Here is a 19,673-nt window from a genome sequence, read left to right as displayed (position 1 = left end):
AAACAACGACGGATGGTGCGATCTGACACTGATGTTCCTTGAGCATGAAGTTCACCTTGAATCTCTTTAGAAGTCTTTCTAGGCTCTCTTTTGTTACCATTCGGATTATCCGTCTCTTAGATTTGTCATCAATTTTCCTCCTCCATGCCACGTCCAGGAGGTTGGCTACAGTCCCATGGATCTTAAACTTCTGAATAATATGTGCAACTGTAGTCACAGGAACATCTAGTTGCTTGGAGATGGTCTTATAGCCTTTACCTTTAACATGCTTGTCTATAATTTTCTTTCTGATCTCTTGAGACAACTCTTTCCTTTGCTTCCTCTGGTCCATGTCGAGTGTGGTACACACCATATCACCAAACAACACAGTGATTACCTACCTGAGCCATATATATAGGCCCAATGGCTGATTACAAGGTTGTAGACACCTGTGATGCTAATTAGTGGACACACCTTGAATTTACATGTCCCTTTGGTCACATTATTTTCAGTGTTTTCTAGGGGTACCATCATTTTTGTCCATGCCTGTTTCGTGAGTTTATTTTTTTAAATAATTCTGTTGAAGCATGGTTGAAAAACAATGTCTGACTTTCATTGGTTAACATTTATAGAATTTTTATTTATTATTACTTTTGTCAGATAACAGTTATTTCTGTGACCATTGTGACTTTTTCTTTCATTGACCAAAGGGTACCAACAATTTTGTCCACGTCTGTACAACTTTAAATAGAAAGGACATTAAAGTATATTTTAGTTTATCATAAGTGTTTGTCAGTGCAGTAATATTTTAACCACATTTCAGACATAAGAAGTCATTACGAAATTACATATAAAGATGTACAAGTTCTAATTAATTAAGAATAAAATTGCAAATAACGTGCAATTAAGTGTCTTTAAACATACACTTAAGTGTCGAAAAACTGCTCTTTCTATCCTCCTTTTTTATTTGCCGTCTAGCTGCGTTTGCTTTGTAAAAATGAAAGTGTCCTAGCGTAGTGCAGATGTCGCCTGCGCAGTGTGTAGGGAGCAGTGAGAAGTGTGCACTGCGTAGGGCCGCTGTGAAACAGAATGCAGCTCAAAGACAGCTTGAGTGAAAGGGAGCACTGCCACCCGGGAGACTGTTCCGGGACGAGTCACGTGATCTCCAAGGGCTACTTCGATTGGTTAAGCGAATAAAGACCTACTTGTGAAGTATGTGTGATCGTTTTTTTTTATCGTTTTTTTAATGCAGGTAATTGTCATGTTTTGCACGTAAATCAAATAACGCAAAAAAAAGATGTTTGGGTGGTTATAAATGGTTAATCTGCTCCTGCTCTTTTTTTTTTTTAAATTTTATTATTCACATTTCAACATTCAACATTAACCAGGAGCGAAAACAAGAAAATAATGATACACAATTACAAGAAATTATGAATAAATGAATACATTTAGATCAAATTATTGAAACGTTTACATACGTAAAGATGATTAAATGGTATTTATTTAAAAAATTAAATTGATGTGTAAGTTGTACTTTACGTACTTTTACTGTAATTCAAGTCATGAAATAACAATCATAAAAATAACAATAATTCATTAAAAAATAATCATTTTGAATTAAAAAAAAGACTGTGCCCTGCAGGCTCGTTTCTTCCCGCGAGGGACGGAGAGTGGCGCGTCTGATCCGTGTGGAGGCTCTAGTTTCCTGCTCTGACGCGCTCTGCTGCTTACCGAAAGATTACGGGCGCCATCTTGGATCAGGGGAGGTTTTTAAACTGGAAAAAGTCAAAGAGCAGGAAAACAAAAAAACAACAATAAAACATCGGCAAAACACGTCCGTTCGGAGCGGCGGCGAAAATGACACTAGGTTTGAAGTCATGACATCTGTTTTAAAGGACTTTTTCGAAACTCGGACGAAGTAAAACGTCAACAAGCGGCGGAGCGGGAGACTCCTCTCGTCAGCTGGGAAAGTTGTTTTGTACATGTTAGCTCGTTCGCGAACACCTCTATCTGTCGGATATGGCATCGGCCAATGCAGGTATCGTATAAAAACCGAGTGTTTTCCTCTCATATGTCTGATTTGTGTTGATTTCGCTCATTACAAGAGGTTGTGCTCGTTAGCTGAGGCAGCTGTTAGCGCAACTGTTGTGACATAGCCTACAACAGAAACTCACGGAGCGAACATTTCTACAAACATTCGCAGTTTGCCGTGAGAAAGAGGGGTTTGTTTTTATTAGCGAAGAGCAGCAGGAGCTGTTAGGATCTGATCTGACACTTGTGGCAGTGTGTGCTTCAGCTGTCATCCACAAACAGGCCCAAAACAACCCTCACATGTCACCCAGGACCGGTACAACACAAGAGTCCGTGTTTCGAAACTTGCACGTCCTCTGAGAGCTCTTGCTTTGATTCGGTTTGCATTGATACATGGTTTGTTAGGATCGGACGATATCTGGCTGAGATGTAACTATTTGAACATCTGGAATCTGACGGTCCAAAAATAAAGAATTAAAAATAAAAAAAAAGTTCTTATCCATGCATATTACCATTTACAATAGCAAATGTGCAGAATGTCTTAATGGAACATCTTTATTTAATATCCTAATGGTTTCTCGCATAAAAGAAGAATCTATAATCTTGACCCATACTGTCTGTTTTTGCCTGTTCACCATATTTTTAAAGCTTTTACTACATCATTGAGAAACCATTCGTAATAGTTCTCCACTGTATATTGGTGGCACTTTCCACAAATCAAATATAGCCAAGAACTCTGACCTGTGATGTCTAAATGTGGAGTTTATTTTATTGAAAGCATATCAAATTTGGTATTAAATCTAAATAAGTTAATTAATTGAATCACAACACGTAGCAGGGTTGTGTGCGTATGAAATCAAACTTATTTCCACAATGCACTTCCAAAACAGCTTAACAGGAGCTCAGGTTCTTTATGTGTTGCATAATTGTTACATAAATGGCACGTAAACAATTTTACTGGTGATGATTTTAAATAATTAAGTAAAGCGTTACTGTGCAAAATAACACTATGCATTTCATGCCTTTTTTGATGCGTAAATATTACGTGTAGTAGTTATTCCTGGGTGTGTGTGTGTGTGTGTGTGTGTGTGTGTGTGTGTGTGTGTGTGTTTCAGATATGTCTGAGGTGGCATCAGCTGGATCTCATTCAAAGACCAACAACAAACGACAAGCCACGTAAGTGAAAATCAAAGCAATGCATTTTATTTCTAAAACACAAGAAAATCCCCAAAGAGTGTAAAAGTATAAATGATAAAATCAGTAGATCGGCTCAGAAGTTTAAACATTAAAAGACTAGTCAGATGTAAAATCGTTATTAAAGCGTTCCCGCTAGCGTTCAGTGGATCTCAGCGGTCCTCTTTTTCTCGTCGCTGTGTTCTGTGGCGCTCAGAAAGAAGTCTTTTGGGAAATGTGCAAACGGATATTTCTGTAAATTAGATGGGCAGTGCTTTAGAAGACTGAATTGAACTGAATAATGACACTAACTTCTGTGAAATCGACACCTATTGAACTGAACTGAGTCAGCTCTGAACTGATAATGATAATGGCGCGGAGCTGCTTTATTGAGTCTTTGAAGCGTTCAGCAACATTAACGCTGTTACTTTCCTGTTTATTATGGCGACGCTGCTTTAAAGCCGTCTGTTTTGTATAAAGGGATGAAAAAAGCACCATTAATGTTCCTGAAATAATGCAAATTTCGCTTTTCGCTGATGAAGAGCAGCTTGAACATTTCTCTTGGTGTCTCCTTGCTTGTTTTATTGAGTGTCTGGTTGATTTGATGGGCTCTGTCTGATCTGTCTCCCGAGAGGGTGGCGCTCTGTGCAGTTGAGCAATGTCACTGACTAATGTGAATTTCCCTGGTTTCCAGCTCAGACTATGAAGACGACGAGGGAAGCAAGCTGTTCAGGTTAGTCACGACGTCTGACTCAAAGCTTCGACCCGGGTTTGACCTTACGGCCGTGTTCTCATGCGTGTTTCTTTTCGTCTCGGCTCCTCAGGTGTGATGACGACGGAGGCGGATCCAACGACAAGGAGAGATTTGCCAGGTATTGATTTGATGCGTGAAAGGTGACGATCCGGGTGTCACCTACGGGTGCTGTCTACAGAGCAGACGCTCTTTCCAAACCCTCTTCACTGAACAGACCCAAACGCAGGCATTCGATTCAGCGAACAGCGCTATATCAGCCAGTGCTTTAAGTGTATTTTAAATGAATCTGTCTTCCCTTATTGTTTAATCAGACTTCTAAGAAAATGTTACACTAATTTAAATTCTCCAAACAAGCTATTAATAACTTTTTTATTTCCAGTTAAGCGTGAAATATAACGAGTTCATTAAAAAGTGGCTTGCTGCTTTTTTACGGCAAGACTCTACTGGCAAAATACAGTTTGTTTGGGGGTTTTTTCATTCTGGTTTTATAACATGACTTCATTCATTTGATTTAAATTGCAATGAAGATAATTAAAGGGCAGGGTTTTTCTGCACTTCAGCAGCACTTTACAGTTTTCTGTATCTAGGTTTTTATCTTTTATATTTATATATATATATATATATATATATATATATATATATATATATATATATATATATAACTAACTTTTAAGGGTGTTAACAGTATTTTTGAAGAGCCTGGCTTCATCTGTTTTACAGATTTCTCGGCTGGAAATTTAATTCAATGATGATTTGTTTGTTGCCAAAATGCAAACCGTTGTATGTACTGTGATTTAATCAGTGGTTTTTATTTTCTTTTGCTTTATATGATGATTTCAGCCTGTTCAACGTGTAGTTTCTCGATGTCCCTGATATATTCCAAGCAAAAATAGAAGAAAAAGAAGTTAATCTTGACCAAAATCTGCCAAAATCGGTTTCTGTGGGCTGAAAAAACTCACCATCCCCAGACAGTCATGAACGATTGAACTTTGAACAGACAGGAACGAACTGCTGGACACAGTATTTATTAAAAATAGTAGTCAGCTGACGCAGTGTAGTAAACAGTAATCTGGTATTCATTCATTGTGTTCCACTTAATTTCAGGTGTTTCTTTTGAGCATTTCTTCTGTCCTCTCTTCTTTTCTCAGGCCGTCTTTCAGCTCTCATGAGATCGTTCATGCACATTTGTTTTGTCCTGGAGAGATGAGTCTCGTCTCATTTAATGAGCACATTGAGGCAGTCTTTATTTGCTTATTCATCCATCTCCTCTCTCTCTCTCTCTCTCTCTCTCTCTCTCTGGTTTTCTCGTCGTTGCTTTCTCTCGACCTTTTCCCCGCTCTCTCTCCTCCCCACGATTGCATGCGCCGCCCATCTCTCTCATGACCTCCTGAGCGCAGGGAGAATCACAGCGAGATCGAGCGCAGGCGGAGGAATAAGATGACGGCTTACATCACGGAGCTGTCGGACATGGTGCCCACCTGCAGCGCTCTGGCGCGTAAACCGGACAAGCTGACCATCCTGCGCATGGCCGTGTCTCACATGAAGTCCCTGAGAGGCGGCGGCGGCAGCAGCACCGATGGAGCTTATAAACCCTCCTTTCTCACAGACCAGGTCAGACATGGACCGCATCCTTTATAGAAAGCTCTGTATTCTGTATTTAGGACAAACTTTGTATTATAGAAAGCATTGCACGTAAACCAGAGCCCCCTACTTAACTTAAAAGAAGATGTTGGTAAAAGATGTTGACTTCCATCGTATGGAAAAAAAAAACCTTTGAAGTCAATTGGGATCAGAAACTGTTTGGTTACGAATATTCTTTGAAACATCTTCCTCTTTTATGTTCTGTAAATGATGACAGATTGTTTAGATTTTGGGGCAAACAATTCCTCTAAGACACAGTTCCTCTAAGACAAAAGTCTTTCTTAAAATAGTATTGAAGACAAAATGTTAGAGAGGAATTATTTCAAAACTTGTCAAAATTGTCTTAAATCTACAAAGGCAGTCTGTTTAATGAATTAATGTGAAAGTCTTGGTATTTTTAGAGTAAGAATGCTCCCGGTCTGCCTAAATGTGTTCACAGTAATCATTTGTGATCCAACTTTAAATAACACTTTCCTGTGTCTTAAACATCCTCTCAGCATACGCTCTTGTGTCTCTGCGTCTCTGTAGGAGCTCAAGCACCTGATTCTGGAGGCGGCTGATGGCTTTCTGTTCGTAGTGTCGTGTGAAACGGCCCGCGTGGTTTATGTGTCGGACTCGGTGACGCCGGTTCTGAACCAGACTCAGTCGGACTGGCTCGGGTCATCTCTGTACGACCAGCTCCATCCGGACGACATCGAGAAGCTCCGAGAGCAGCTCTCCACCAGCGAGAACAACAACGGCGGTGAGAAGCCGCTCGTTCTGCGAGCCCACAGGCTGTTTTCCGTTTAACTCATCTTCTGTCTGGCTGCAGGTCGGATGCTGGACATGAAAACAGGCACGGTGAAGAAAGAGGGAGGGCAGGCCTCGGTGAGGATGAGTATGGGCGCACGCCGCTCCTTCATCTGCAGGATGAGGTGAGGAGCAGGAAGAACTAGAACTGAACCAAGTCTTTATGCAGTGAAAGTAACTTTGATATTGTTAGTAGCTCTTACTGGACTGAAGCAGCTCAGCTTTACTTGATTCTCCATCCATCATTTTTCTAGAAAAGTCAGTTTTCGGTGCGCCTCAAATCTGATCATCAGGATCTTTTGTGGAGTGTTTGTTTTAGAAAGCTTTACTTTCTCTGTTCCTCGGCGGAGCAATGATCTTCACAAGCCTCCAAAACATCTCGCATCTTCTGAGGAGACTATTTCTTCAGCTCTCCATCAGCATTGCATTACATGTTTGGATCGTTACAGTCTACTGAGATATCGAGCAATGACTGATGTTTATCGTTCATTTTATGGCAGTATCTGCTCGACTGTAATATAGATCTCACTGATTTACGTTATAGAGCATCAGAATTTGAGATCCTTAAAATCAAGCTGTTTTTCGTTCACATTCAGACTACATGAGCCTGACATGTAAAAAAAATGATTGTCAACAAATAAATTGTTCCAGCCTATAAAAAAAAGTAATTTATATATATATTTATATATATATATATATATATATATATATATATATATATATATATATATATATATATATATATATATATATATAATATATATATATATATATTACACACACACATTGTTTTACTTTTTTATTTTTTATTATTATATATATATATATATATATATATATATATATATATATATATATATATATATATACACACACACACACACACACACACATTGTTTTACTTTTTTTGTATTCATTTCTCAAAAAATGCATCAGAAAAAGCATTAAAAGTCTTCAATTATGTTCACAATGTAAATTATATTGTGAATTATTTCACACGCTACATTGTGTGTATTGCAATGTGTGTCTCTCTGTGTCTAGGTGTGGAGTGTGTCCTGTAGAGCCGGTGTCTATGAACAGACTCAGCTTCCTGAAAAGCAGAAACAGGTAAGGCAGCTCTCTCTCTCTCTCTCTCTCTCTCTCTCTCTTTCTGTATAAACACATCTTTAAAAGGACGCAGATGAAGGCCATCTCTCCTCCTGCAGGAATGGACTGGGTCCTGCAAAGGAAGGCGATCTGCAGTATGTGGTCGTGCACTGCACAGGCTTCATCAAATCCTGGCCTCCTGCAGGTAACGGCACAATACACAGGAAGCGTCTATTGTTCACAGAGGGATGTCCACTCAGCTCAGACTCACGCTGTCCCTTCATCTTCTCTCTCAGGAGTCACTCTTTCTGAAGAGGAGGCCGATAACAATCAGGGAAATCGTTTCTGTCTAGTCGCCATTGGAAGGCTACAGGTACTTTTTCGCTTTCTGTTTTATTTTACTTTCTAGTGAATCACATTTGTGTCACGAGGAAGACTTTGCGCCGTTCTGTCATCATTTACTCGTGTAATCTAATATCTTTTAAAAGGTAATGTTCAAGTCTGCTCTGTACCTTTAAAGATCCCATATTGTCAAATCTGAAATTTCCTGGCTTTTTTATGATAAGTGAGGTCTAGGGGTTATATAACTGCCATATAAGTTTCAAAACGGTCAGTTAAGATCTTCAGTCATCACCCGAGCACATGAAAAGGTTAACATGTTTTATCCTGTTTGACCACAGCTGTCTTCAGCATCGGGTGTGTGATCATATTTCTCATTTAAGGCCGTATTACGTCGATTCTGGCACCCAGCATCACAACAAGATGATATCTCGAGCTGCACATGTAGTGGAATCAGTGCCTTCGTCTCACATTGTTTTGCATCCAGCTAATGCTGTGACATATAATTGAGACGTCGTTACATTTGATCGGCCTGGTCATGCATCGCTTAAGAAAAAACAGTCCAATCAGAAGATAAATATTAATTATACAGGCCAAAATCAACTTGTTTTTGGAAGAGCTCCTGAGAAAGAATCGTCTGGTTTTTGTTGCTTACACCGCAAATACATATTATTAAGACATTAATAAATGAGTAAATGCTGACTTAATGTTCACTTTTTAATTAACTGTAATTCTTTAAATATCTTACTTTTTTTTTTTTTAAGTGTAGTAAAATTGCTGGATTTGATCATGAGGCATTTTTCTGATCTGTCAGTCATTTTGTTGCATTTAATTATGTTTTGATCATTTAATATATATATATATATATATATATATATATATATATATATATATATATATATATATAATATTGCATCTTTTTGCTCTTTTTGGGCCACTGAATGAAAAAGAGCTGGGTTTTCATCAATATTTTTGCTACGTAAGCCTTAAAGATGAAATATGACGCTCAACAAAAAACACTTTTGTTTAGGGTTTGTTTACTTTTGTTAACACTTCTTTTAGGGTTTCATTAAACAAAATGTTCAATTTTACTTTGACACATGTCTCCCATTCCATTCCACCAAAATTCATGAAGAGATTGTAAAAGAAATCCATATTAATTGAGCATTATAGACACTTGCTTTACATGGACTGAATTACTTTTACATATAATTGACACGAGATTGTTCCCAGAGCTCATCTCATTCAGTAGAAGAAAACTCAGATGTCTTGTAAGAACCTCTTAAGATCTAAGATCTTGTGTGTATAAATCAGATCTGTTCATCATATTAAGTTATGCTCAATCCATATGGATCACTTTACAGTTTAGTTTTTTTTTTTATTTTCTGAATCAAAAGTTTTGGTTGTTCAGACTTTCATGGGGGATGAGAAATTTCTCATTTGCATTTCAGACGTTTAGAATGAGTAATTCAAGACAGAATTTTGGGTGAACTGTCTCTTTAAGGTCCTCTGTCGTCATGCAGGTCACATGTTGTCCGAGCGACACCAACGTTAATAACATCAGTGTTCCGGTGGAATTTATTTCCCGCCACAACTGTCAGGGTCTCTACACCTTTGTGGATCACCGATGTCAGGCGACGATCGGCTACCAGCCTCAGGTAGGCCTCACAGTCTCTGACTAAAGGAGGTCAGGATGTGCGGCTCGTTATAGATGAGGAGCTCCACTGTCTTCCATAGTGACGCACCGACATTTTGGTCTCAGCCTGCTTCAGACACTTTTTTAATATAAGTCGCAACAGGTACAAGATTTATAGCCTATCAGAGTGGTTTTCTTGCGTTATTACGTGGACTGAGCCGCTGCAGTGGAGCAGCTATAATGTGCTATTAGTTAAAATATGAAATTAAGTCAAAACTTAATAATTGAAAGAGCATGATTTTTGAGACTATAATTGAAGAAAATATCAATTCAGCTAACATCATACATATTCTTTTGGTTTCTGTGCACAGTATTTTAATTTTTTATTTATTTCACATGCAATTTAATGCAATTTAATTAGTTGATTATTTTATTATTAGTTTAATATATAAGTTATTTTTAATTAATTTGGGTGCATCACAGTGTTGTTTGCAGTGTTTTCCATCTTTTGTTTTGTTGTGTGATCCAGGAATTACTGGGGAAGAACGTTCTGGAGTTTGCCCATCCAGAAGACCAGGGCTTACTGCGAGACAGCCTTCAGCAGGTGTGTGTGTCTGTGTGTGTCTGTCTGTGTGTGTGTGTGTGTGTGTGTGTGTGTGTCTGTCTGTCTGTGTGTGTGTGTGTGTGTGTGTGTGTGTGTGTGTGTGTGTGTGTGTGTGTGTCTGTGTGTGTGTGTGTGTGTGTGTGTGTGTGTGTGTGTGTGTGTGTGTGTGTGCTTTTACATGACACCGTTATCAAAAAAAGTAATAGTAAGAGAAATGTATTTCATGTCATTTTACGTAGCGTCCTGTTCCTTTCATAAGCTGGATTAATGACCTCTGACCCCTGATGCAGGTGGTGAAACTGCGAGGTCAGGTGCTTTCGGTGATGTTCCGCTTCCGCTCGAAATCCCGCGAGTGGATCTGGATGAGAACCAGCTCGTTCACCTTCCAGAACCCTTTCTCCGAGGAGATCGAGTACATCATCTGCACCAACGCCAATGTCAAGTTAGTATGGAAACACACTGAAAGGGGCTTGATTTGATCATTTCTTATCTGATGCAGATTAGTTTAAAATTCAATGTTAGAAGACTTTTTGGGGCCACTGTTTAGGCCTCAAGATGTTCAGTGTTGTCTAATCTAGTATGACTTCATGCGGTGTATCATATGCTTTTATGATCAAAGGTTATTTCCTGTGGAGCTAATCAAATTCATTAGTTTGAAGGCGTGTGTATGTCACGAAAACTTTTGGGACTTATTTCACCCAAAAATACAAATAAAAAGAGGAAATTATATGGAAAAGAAGTTAGCAACTGATAATAATTGTTTTCTGAATGTGACATTTTATGTTGATTTTGTACATATAACTTCTCCCTGATTTTATTTAGTGTAATGCAGATTTAAATTTCTTTTGATTACTAAGATTTTTTTTTTTTTTTTTTTTAAATATGTACATATATATATATATATATATATATATATATATATATATATATATATATATATATATATATATATATATATATATATATATATAGAAAGAAGTTTATATATATATATAGAAGTTTTGATTAAAAATACAATTAAATAGTCTATATATATATATATAAAAAATATATATATATATATATATATATATATATATATATATATATATATTATTACTATTAAATTATTATTATTATTTAAAGTATCATTTTTAAATATAACATTTTAAATGTTTAAAATATTTAAGAAGTTTTGTAAGAAGTTGTTAAACATCTTAAATGTGTTAAACTGTCATTGATTTGCTGTATTTTCAGCATCATTACTCCAGTCTTCAGTGTCACATGATCTTCAGAAATCATTATAATACACTGGGGCCGGTTGCATCTAATTTCTTTCCCTCAAGACAGGTCATAACTTTTAAAATTCAGTTATGAAAAGGTAGATCTTATTTGCATTACAAAAGTAGGGTTGCCAAGCTTATGCAACCGGCCCCTGATTTGAATAGACTTTGAATGCATGATGTCCTGAAAATTGTCGCAGTTCAGAAATGCTGAGTAAAAATGCAAACATACATACAACATTTTTGGGGTCAGCGTAGTTTTGAGGTGTGTGTGTGTGTGTGTGTCTGAGAGGGTGAGCGTGTTAATTCAGCTCAGCTCTTAATCTGACCGCTTTTTCTCCACCAATCCGTCCGGTTCGTGTGACAGTAGAGGGCCGAATCAGGAGTCCCTGTCGCCCCTCTCTTCCCCGGGGGTCTCGCTGCCCCCTTCACTGGGGCAGAGCAGTCCTAACTGCCCCTCCACCCCCAGCCCAGGGCAGGTCACAGCCAGGTGAGAGCAGAGCGGCGGCGCTCCGGCTGCTTCCTCTCCTCTGTCTCTGTCTCTCTCGGGTGAGCCTCTTTCCGGCGCTCGGTGGTGGTGGTGGGTTAACGGCATGCTCTCCTCCCGTAGGTAGCTGTTCTGTCCGTGGTGAGCGGAGACGGTTGGCGGTGGTGGGTCTGACGCTCGCGTAGGACCTGGCTCACATCTGTGTCTTCTTCTGCTCTTCCGCAGGCAGATGCAGCAGCAGCAGGCCGAGTTAGACGGAGGCATGGGACGAGACGCAGACTTTGAAACCAGTCAGGTCGCTCTCCCTCAGGTAAACACACCTGAACCACGGTCGATATTAGAAACGATACTAAATGTCCATGTGAAGGCCAGAGAAACTCCAAATACGCCAAAGTATTATCAAATGATTTATATAATAATGTAGTACATTGAACATGAAATATGTTGCGTGCCTTAATCTGTTTAAGAAACCCATTTCAAACACTTGACTGACCTCACGAAGTGAGCTTGGAGTAAAAACATGTTGTTTAAAGGGCTGTTAGTTTAACTTGTTAATTTAAATGGATCCAAAAAAATGTAATGGTTTACTCATCCTCTTGTTGTTTCAAACTTTTCTTTTCTGGAAAAGGTATTTTGAAGACAAAAAAATGCTGCTATTTTTCTCAAAGTATCTTCTTTTATTTTAGTAATATCTACTTCGTCTCATTCAATAAAAAATAGATTTCAGTCATGTTTTATTGGTATTTTCACAGTTTTAATTTGCAATTAAATAGGTTAATTAATTGACACATCATGTAATTAATTAGATTAAACCACTTTATCACATCATTTATTAATTTAGATCTTGTTCAGGTCTTATTTATGTGTACGTATATAATATATGTATATAATATATATATATATATATATATATATATATATATATATATATATATATATATATATATATATATATATATATATATATATATATATATATATATATATATATATATATATATAAGGCTCTGCCCACAGTTGATATGACTCTCTGTGTCTGTCTGTGTTTGTCTCAGGTTCCGGTGCAGAGTGTAGTCAGTCCTGATCACAGTAAGACTATCATCAAAGTATTTTTTCCATTTTATCAGATTTTGATATTCAGCACAATAATTAATGGGGGATTAATCAGTATGAATGTCAACATATTAGTTTACTAGTAAACCTCACGCAGTAATTTAACTTCTTATTAGTGCATCTTGAAATTATTATATTTGACCAAAATCAATACAAATAAAAAAACAATCCAAATAATACAGTTCTTTTTGATGCAAATTATTTTTTACAGTTTATTCTAAAATATGTATAATTTTCACAGGAAATTTACATTTGTATTTTTGTCAACTAATGTACTACACAGAACTTGTATAAACAATGTAGATCATGGATGAAAAAATATCCTGGTTTTATAATATTTCTATAATTGCAATATTTAAGTAGTTAAACAGACCTTTTATTTTTGGCAGTTTGTTGTAAAGACTTTACATTTTATTGTTTATTTCTGATAATACACATTTTTATTTTTCAGTAGTGATCTGTGAGCCGTGCTTAATTCACTGTCTCAGTAATTTACCAGCGTCTGTCTCTCTCAGACTCTAAGGCCGTGTCCTCCGGCGGTCAGCAGGTTTACCCTCCAGCAGCGTCTTTCCCCAGCTCTGCTCGTCCAAGCGAGTCCTTCAGGTGCCTCACACACACACATGCACACACGCACACACACACGCACACACACACACACATGCACGCTTGCGAACTTTTTTTTTTTTTTTTTTTTAAATGTGACCAAAACGAATAGAATAAAATGAGTGAGTGCTAGCATTAATTGGTCAAGTGATGGTGAAAAAGATGTCATCAGATGTTTTTGGTGTTTTTTGTGGCTAAAGTCTCAGCTACTCGGATTAGGCAGGCAGATCTTTGTGAGAGTGATTTAATGCCTCTTTGGGATGGCACCCAAAAGCATCGATCACTTAGATTAGGTACACTGGTGCAGCACCAGTGGTTGTCTCACATCAGCACATTGAATCTGACGCAAGCTGATGAAGAGAGGCATGACATGAGCTGTATAATGGCTATTTGGCTTTGAGCATTCTGGATCAGTTCCAGAAGTTTGATAACAAATGTGGGAAGGCCTGCCAAGAGAGCATTACAATAGTCCAGACTGGAGTGAGAGGACTTGGGGACTGCTCTGAGTGAAAGGGTCTAATCTTTTAATGCTGTATAAGGACTGGGCCACTGTAGCTTAACCCATCATCCTTCACAGCTCAGGGCTTTCTGGCTCCCCCGGAAGGAGTTATGGTTGATGAAGCTGAGACCACCAGCAGTTCTGGTGATGATCCTTCAGCCATCCAGAAATGACCGGCTAAAGTACCGGTGGATCATCTGGGTTAAATGAGAAGTAGAGTCGAGTGTAATCAGCATAGCAATGATAGAAAAATCCATGTTTCTGAATAACAGATCTAAAAAAATACATGAAGATTGAAAAGAGAAGTGGTCCAAGCACTGAGCCTTGAGGAACCCCAGTAGTAAGAAGTAGTGACTTATAAAACTCAGCCCTCCAAGACACCCTGAAGGACCTAGCTGAGAGGTAAGACTTGCTCAGGGTGCTCAGATGCTCATCTTTTTGAGGGTGGACAGCAAGATCTAGTACTAAAGTTTTGGAAGCAGCTCTTGCAAGTCTCAGAGCTTTAGTAACCGAGAGTAGGGCAGTCTCAGTTGTGTGCGCTGTCAAGGAGGTTGTTCTGTCCAAGATATATAGAGAATTGGTTGAACTCAAGTCGCTCAAGTGTCTAAGTAAACAATGAAAGAAGGGATATGGGTCTGTAGTCCTGGATTTAGAGAGCGTTTCATCAGTGGGGTTACTCAAGCTTACTTGAATGTACAAGAGTGAAGAGAGGTGTTGATAATGTGAGCGAGGATAGGGTCAGTCAGACTGGTAGTAGGACCATTGGAAAGAATGCATTTAGGAATAGAATAAAGTGAGAGAATGAATATTTATTGCTATGACACACACACCTCACAATGGCAATTTCATACACAATGGCAAATCAAAGTGCTTTACACACAAGGGGAATAAAACACAATTCAGCTTCTGCGTGATCTCACTCACGACTGCTGTCTGGTCTCAGGTCAGCTGGAATGCCCCAGCAAATGGTTCCTCACTCGGCGGGGCAGATGCTGGCACAGATGTCCCGTCAGAGCACACCGTCTGGAGCCAGCAACAACCAGAGCCCCATCCAGGCCCAGGTGGGTCCCACGGCGCCTCCTGGAGTCTGGTCTGCTGCACAACCCTTCAACGCACAGGTAGACACCGGAAATATGGAGGGAGGGTGTTTTTACACCCGACCAACAGTCAGACACAGAAAATGTTTGTGAATTTTGTAATCAGAGGTTAAGTTGTCTGGCTCAAAACTTTTATCATACCTAAAATTGTTAAATGTTTTTCAAAGAGGTTTCTTCTGCTTACTATGAGAGTGCATTTATCAAAAATAATAGTAAAATATTATTGCATTTTAAGTGTTTTCTATTTCTGTATGTTTGTATTTATATGCTTAAATGTTTTCAAAATCATAACATGTTAATTATTCCATCATTTTTATAGAGTGCATAACTCTCACTATAAAGAATGTGATTTTTGTTGTAAACTCTCCTTGTTCAGCAGATGGCAGGTCAAGTTGGAAAGAGTCAGTCACCTCAGTTCAACATGGGAGGCTTCAGCTCCGCCCCCTCATCCACCACTTCCCCTTCCTTTGGCCAGATGGGCGGGGCTTCTGCATCAATGGCCAACACATCAAATTACCAACAAATGAACAGTCACAACAACCCTTCAACGAATGGATTCGGTAAATATATTACAGAACGTCTTTAATAGTGAACCGTTTTCCTGTTCCAGCACTCGTTTAGCTCTTGCTCTTTCGTTCAGCTGATATTAATCAGATGGGAGCTCAGTTCGGCTCCAGGCCAGCAGAGGCAGTGTCCGGCTGGCAGCAGTGGTCAAATCAACCACACACACAGGGCACGGCTGACACACACCAGCAGCCTCAAAACAACCAGCCGGAGATGTTTCAGGTGAGAGCAGCCCACACAACCTTCTTTATCTTTGAAAGGAATGGTTTCACCCAAAATCTACATTTTTGCAAGATGAGAATGAGTTTGTAGAAATGAATCATTGGAATGAGAGTAAAAAAACTACGTCCTGGTTGGCCTGAGCACATTTTTGGCTAATTTTCTGCTTTGGGTAGCTATTCCTTTAAAGCAGTGTTTGTTCTGTCAAGATCTTCTGTTGAACAAACGTTGGCCAAATTGTCGTTCTGCGTGGTTTATTCTTTTACCATCCCTCTCTTTCTCTTCTTCAGGATGTGATCTCAATGTTGGATCAGTCCGGCGGCTTCAGTAACGATGATTTCGCCGAGATGCCCATGTTTCCTCCTTTCCCCGAGTGATCCTGCTTCCTTCGCTTCCTTCACTCCCCGTTGCTCTCTAAGAAATGCGCCGTTTCTTACTCTTTTAACCAAATCTATGGCGGAACCGAGGCACAGAGGGGTCGGAAAAAGAGCGAGAACGGAAGTTATAAGCCATAATGTGAGAATACAGAGTAGCACGCAGACAGACAGACAGACAGACACGTCGTTGAATTGTGTTCACTTTAAAAATACGCACAATTGCACACTTCAAGCACAAGCGGTCTCACACTGTCTGCCGTACACGCACATGCTTTGATTAATGAGATGGGGATGGGTTCGTAGACACACACACACACACACACACACACACACACACAAAGGCAGTCTGCTCTGTCTGTCTCGAACTGATGTGTACCGATTGCACTGCTTTTGACCCCCATGATGAAACGCGTGAGAACTGAATTGTTGAGTTTGGCTGTGAACGTGCCGGTCGTCTAACGCAGAAGCTGCAGCTTGTTTTCTTTTCTTTTTTTATTTGAAGTCTGGAAAATCGACTCCATTTCCACTCACAACTGTAATCGAACTGGTTTATCAGGATGATGAATTTGGAAGCTGAATCGCAAAGTAACTCAATTGGAATTTTGTGTTTTAAATTCGAATGTTTTTAAAAAGCGACTTTGATTTCGTCAGCAACACTTTATTTCACAGTGTCCTTGTTACACATGGCGTCTACTTACTTATCATGCAGTTAACCCTAAAAAGACCTTATCGTTAACCCCATGCTAACCCTAATTATTATTATTACTCAGTACTTCATGTAATTACACTGTGAGAAGGACTGCTTAAAATGAAGTGTAGCCTCGCTTCCTTACTCTATTCTGCATCCTGTTTGCTACCTCGGTTCAAATTCAGATGTTTGATGATCTGGCTTCAGTTCATGTTCGGTGCAGTAACACAGACTCCGATGCAGTAAAACTCCTCCGATGTTTTTGCTTTAGATGGACAGATGCATCTCCTCCTCTTTGCGTGCGTTTGACGTGTGAGCTTTCACTCAGGCATGTTTTTGTGAACGCAGTGAAAAAGATTGAGATCAAGCAATAACGAGCAGGTTCTGTGTCCTTCAAAGCCATTTTTGTCGCTATCCTAATAATTGTTATCAAAATGTCTCGTTTTATTATAAAAGAAGAAACCTTTAATGCTTCATCTGGCCTTCGTCTCTTCAGGTTTTCATTTGGAAATCGTTATTCTTGTACAGAGAGTATTCCAGAATTTCTATTGGTGGCGTTGATTATTGCATTTCTTCAGATCGAAAGCTTTTTAATTAAATGTTTGATGTTTGCTTTTGAATGTGGGTGTGTCTGCGTCTTTTTTCAGTACTTTTGTGCATTAAATCGAGTGCTCGTTTCACCTTTTTTTTTCTCGGATATGAAAGGGTCAGTGCTCCGGTGGCTTTTTTTCTGCTATATTTTCACACAGTTTTGAACTGCAGTTTGTGTACAACATAGAAAAATAAATATATATGTATATGAAATATTAAAGAGATCTGTTGGAGTTTTTTTTGTATTAAATTGCTATTGTCAAAAAATTTTATCTTTGTTGGGATCTTTATTAACACCGTATATCCAGAGTACAGTACATTAAATTTTATTCGGCCATTTTAGAAGGCATGATAAAAAACGCTAAATGTACATTTTATCACAGGTTTGGGTTCAGTACTTGTATGCAGCATTTTAACAGCGAAAACAATTATAATGTTACAACAGTTGTGGCTCTAAAAGGCAAAGAAGCCAAGTGTATTGAAATACTCAAATATAGGAACGTTTGGAAACTAATGCCAGATCATCACACCCCAATCCTCAAAACTGTCAGGAATCCCTGCAAATAAATAATATTCGAACATATCAATCCTCTTACCTCTTCTTAAATTTCCAAAACAAAGGCAGCTACAAAAATTGACCACCAATGGGGCCACTGTGCAGTGTCTCGTCAATATTTGTTGAAGGTATGGCTGCAGAAAAAGTGGCCACTGAATACGTCTTTGAAAACTGGAGAGAGTTCAACTGAAAAAGTCAACTGATTATGAACTGACTGGAGCTAGCATATTTGGGAAAATGAGCGCCAAAGCTTCTTTTTGGTAAGTTGATAGCAGATATATCTCCCCAAGAAAGAGCTGAGAGAAAACGGCCTGTTAAAGCCAAGGGCAGCAAGCGCGGGAGAGGAACATAAGGTATGAAAAACAGAAGTCTGAAATAAAAACTTCTCGTTGAAGAATGATTTCTGAAGGATCATGTGGCGCTGAAGACTGGAGTAATGACTTTGAAAATGAAGCATTCTAATAATATTTCACAATATTGCTTTAAATAAATATCTCCTGTAGTTTGTCACATTTCTGGCCTTTTTGTTGTAATGCTACCAAATCATTGTGAAAAAAAGAGACTGCCCAAAAACTGATGAGCAGTCATGTTTGCCCAAAAAGCTGATTCACTCTTAAAAATAAAGCTTCTTCATTGGTATCAACGAAGAACCTTAGTTACCTTCGGAGGTAACTCATGCGGCAGGGTCAGGTTTATAGTAATTACTTTAATAAGGACGTAAGGACTGTGTGTAACCAAAAGTGGTCTTTCGATCCCCGTTTGGAGCCTTTTTTATTTAAGAGCGTAGTTCATGGGTCAGTCCTTGTCGGTTTTCAGTTTCCAGCTCCATCACCATCTGAGCTCCATCAATCTGTGTCCTGACCAATCACTCTGAGATCTGACAGCGCTTTATCATTCTCAGCTCGCCCGTCGCCGCTAACACATGAAGTGTCCTCTAGTGTTTCTGAAGCAGCCTAAAGGGGGGTTTTACGCCATATAAGGCCTGATTGTTACCAAACTCCTGTTTAACTATTCATCGTGGACACAGGTGCCAAGTGTTGGTGTGTATGTCTCTCAGGCCAAAGGAAGACATGCTAATACCCGAGATAAGAGAACACGTATCCCTGACCGACGACTGCCGGGTGAGCCAGCGACAGGATCCAGGTTCTTCTCTCCAATGTGAACACACCTGGCATCTGTTGAGAGCGAAAACTCGAAGGCGGAATCAACCGCATGCAGGTCAGCAGCTCGGTTTCGTTTCAGAGGCACATGAAGCCTCGAAGAGATGAAGAGCGGCGCTTCACGTGAGCGCTGGAATGTGAGACTCATCTGATACAGAGCTGTTTTACACAACATCGGTGACTAGGGTCGCCGCTGACAAGAACTGCTGGGAATTTAAGGGAAGAAGTCACTTTGTGGACAGTGCCATGCTCACATCTTGGACGTTTGCTACTGTATATCATGTGTTTGTCATTTGGTGAACCGTGACTCGCTAACGGAGTTGATTCCTCCATCCGTTAATAACTATGGACCTGCCTCTTCCGGTGTCTCGGCTGGACGTTGACGTGGATTTAGGCTTCGCTCTCTTCTTCTTGGTCCTGCTGTG

General features: G+C 39.2%; 1 protein-coding gene across 4 annotated transcripts; it reads left to right on the top strand.

Moving 5' to 3' along the window:
* The first annotated feature begins 1,694 nt into the window (after nt 1-1,694).
* arnt (aryl hydrocarbon receptor nuclear translocator) lies at nt 1,695-17,752 on the top strand. 4 transcript variants are annotated; one of them, XM_043260632.1, is made up of 21 exons: nt 1,695-2,017; nt 3,126-3,186; nt 3,878-3,916; nt 4,008-4,055; nt 5,335-5,548; nt 6,107-6,320; nt 6,390-6,492; nt 7,409-7,474; nt 7,573-7,658; nt 7,750-7,826; nt 9,316-9,450; nt 9,958-10,032; nt 10,323-10,474; nt 11,665-11,784; nt 12,007-12,091; nt 12,837-12,870; nt 13,410-13,497; nt 14,940-15,114; nt 15,470-15,653; nt 15,734-15,879; nt 16,167-17,752. In XM_043260632.1, exons 1-21 carry the CDS (start codon nt 1,999-2,001, stop codon nt 16,251-16,253), a joined length of 2,208 nt encoding a protein of 735 aa, XP_043116567.1. In that variant the 5' UTR covers nt 1,695-1,998; the 3' UTR covers nt 16,254-17,752. The 4 variants fall into 4 exon arrangements, with proteins under 4 accessions (XP_043116567.1, XP_043116569.1, XP_043116566.1 ...); XM_043260634.1 differs by having other exon boundaries at nt 11,662-11,784; nt 15,473-15,653; XM_043260631.1 differs by having other exon boundaries at nt 11,662-11,784.
* Nucleotides 17,753-19,673: the final 1,921 nt, after the last annotated feature.

This window comes from Puntigrus tetrazona, chromosome 16 (genome assembly GCF_018831695.1).
Source record: "Puntigrus tetrazona isolate hp1 chromosome 16, ASM1883169v1, whole genome shotgun sequence".
Classification (NCBI taxonomy): domain Eukaryota; kingdom Metazoa; phylum Chordata; class Actinopteri; order Cypriniformes; family Cyprinidae; genus Puntigrus; species Puntigrus tetrazona.
The sequence above is the reverse complement of the archived record's forward strand: the minus strand, read 5'-3'. Positions and strand labels throughout refer to the sequence as shown.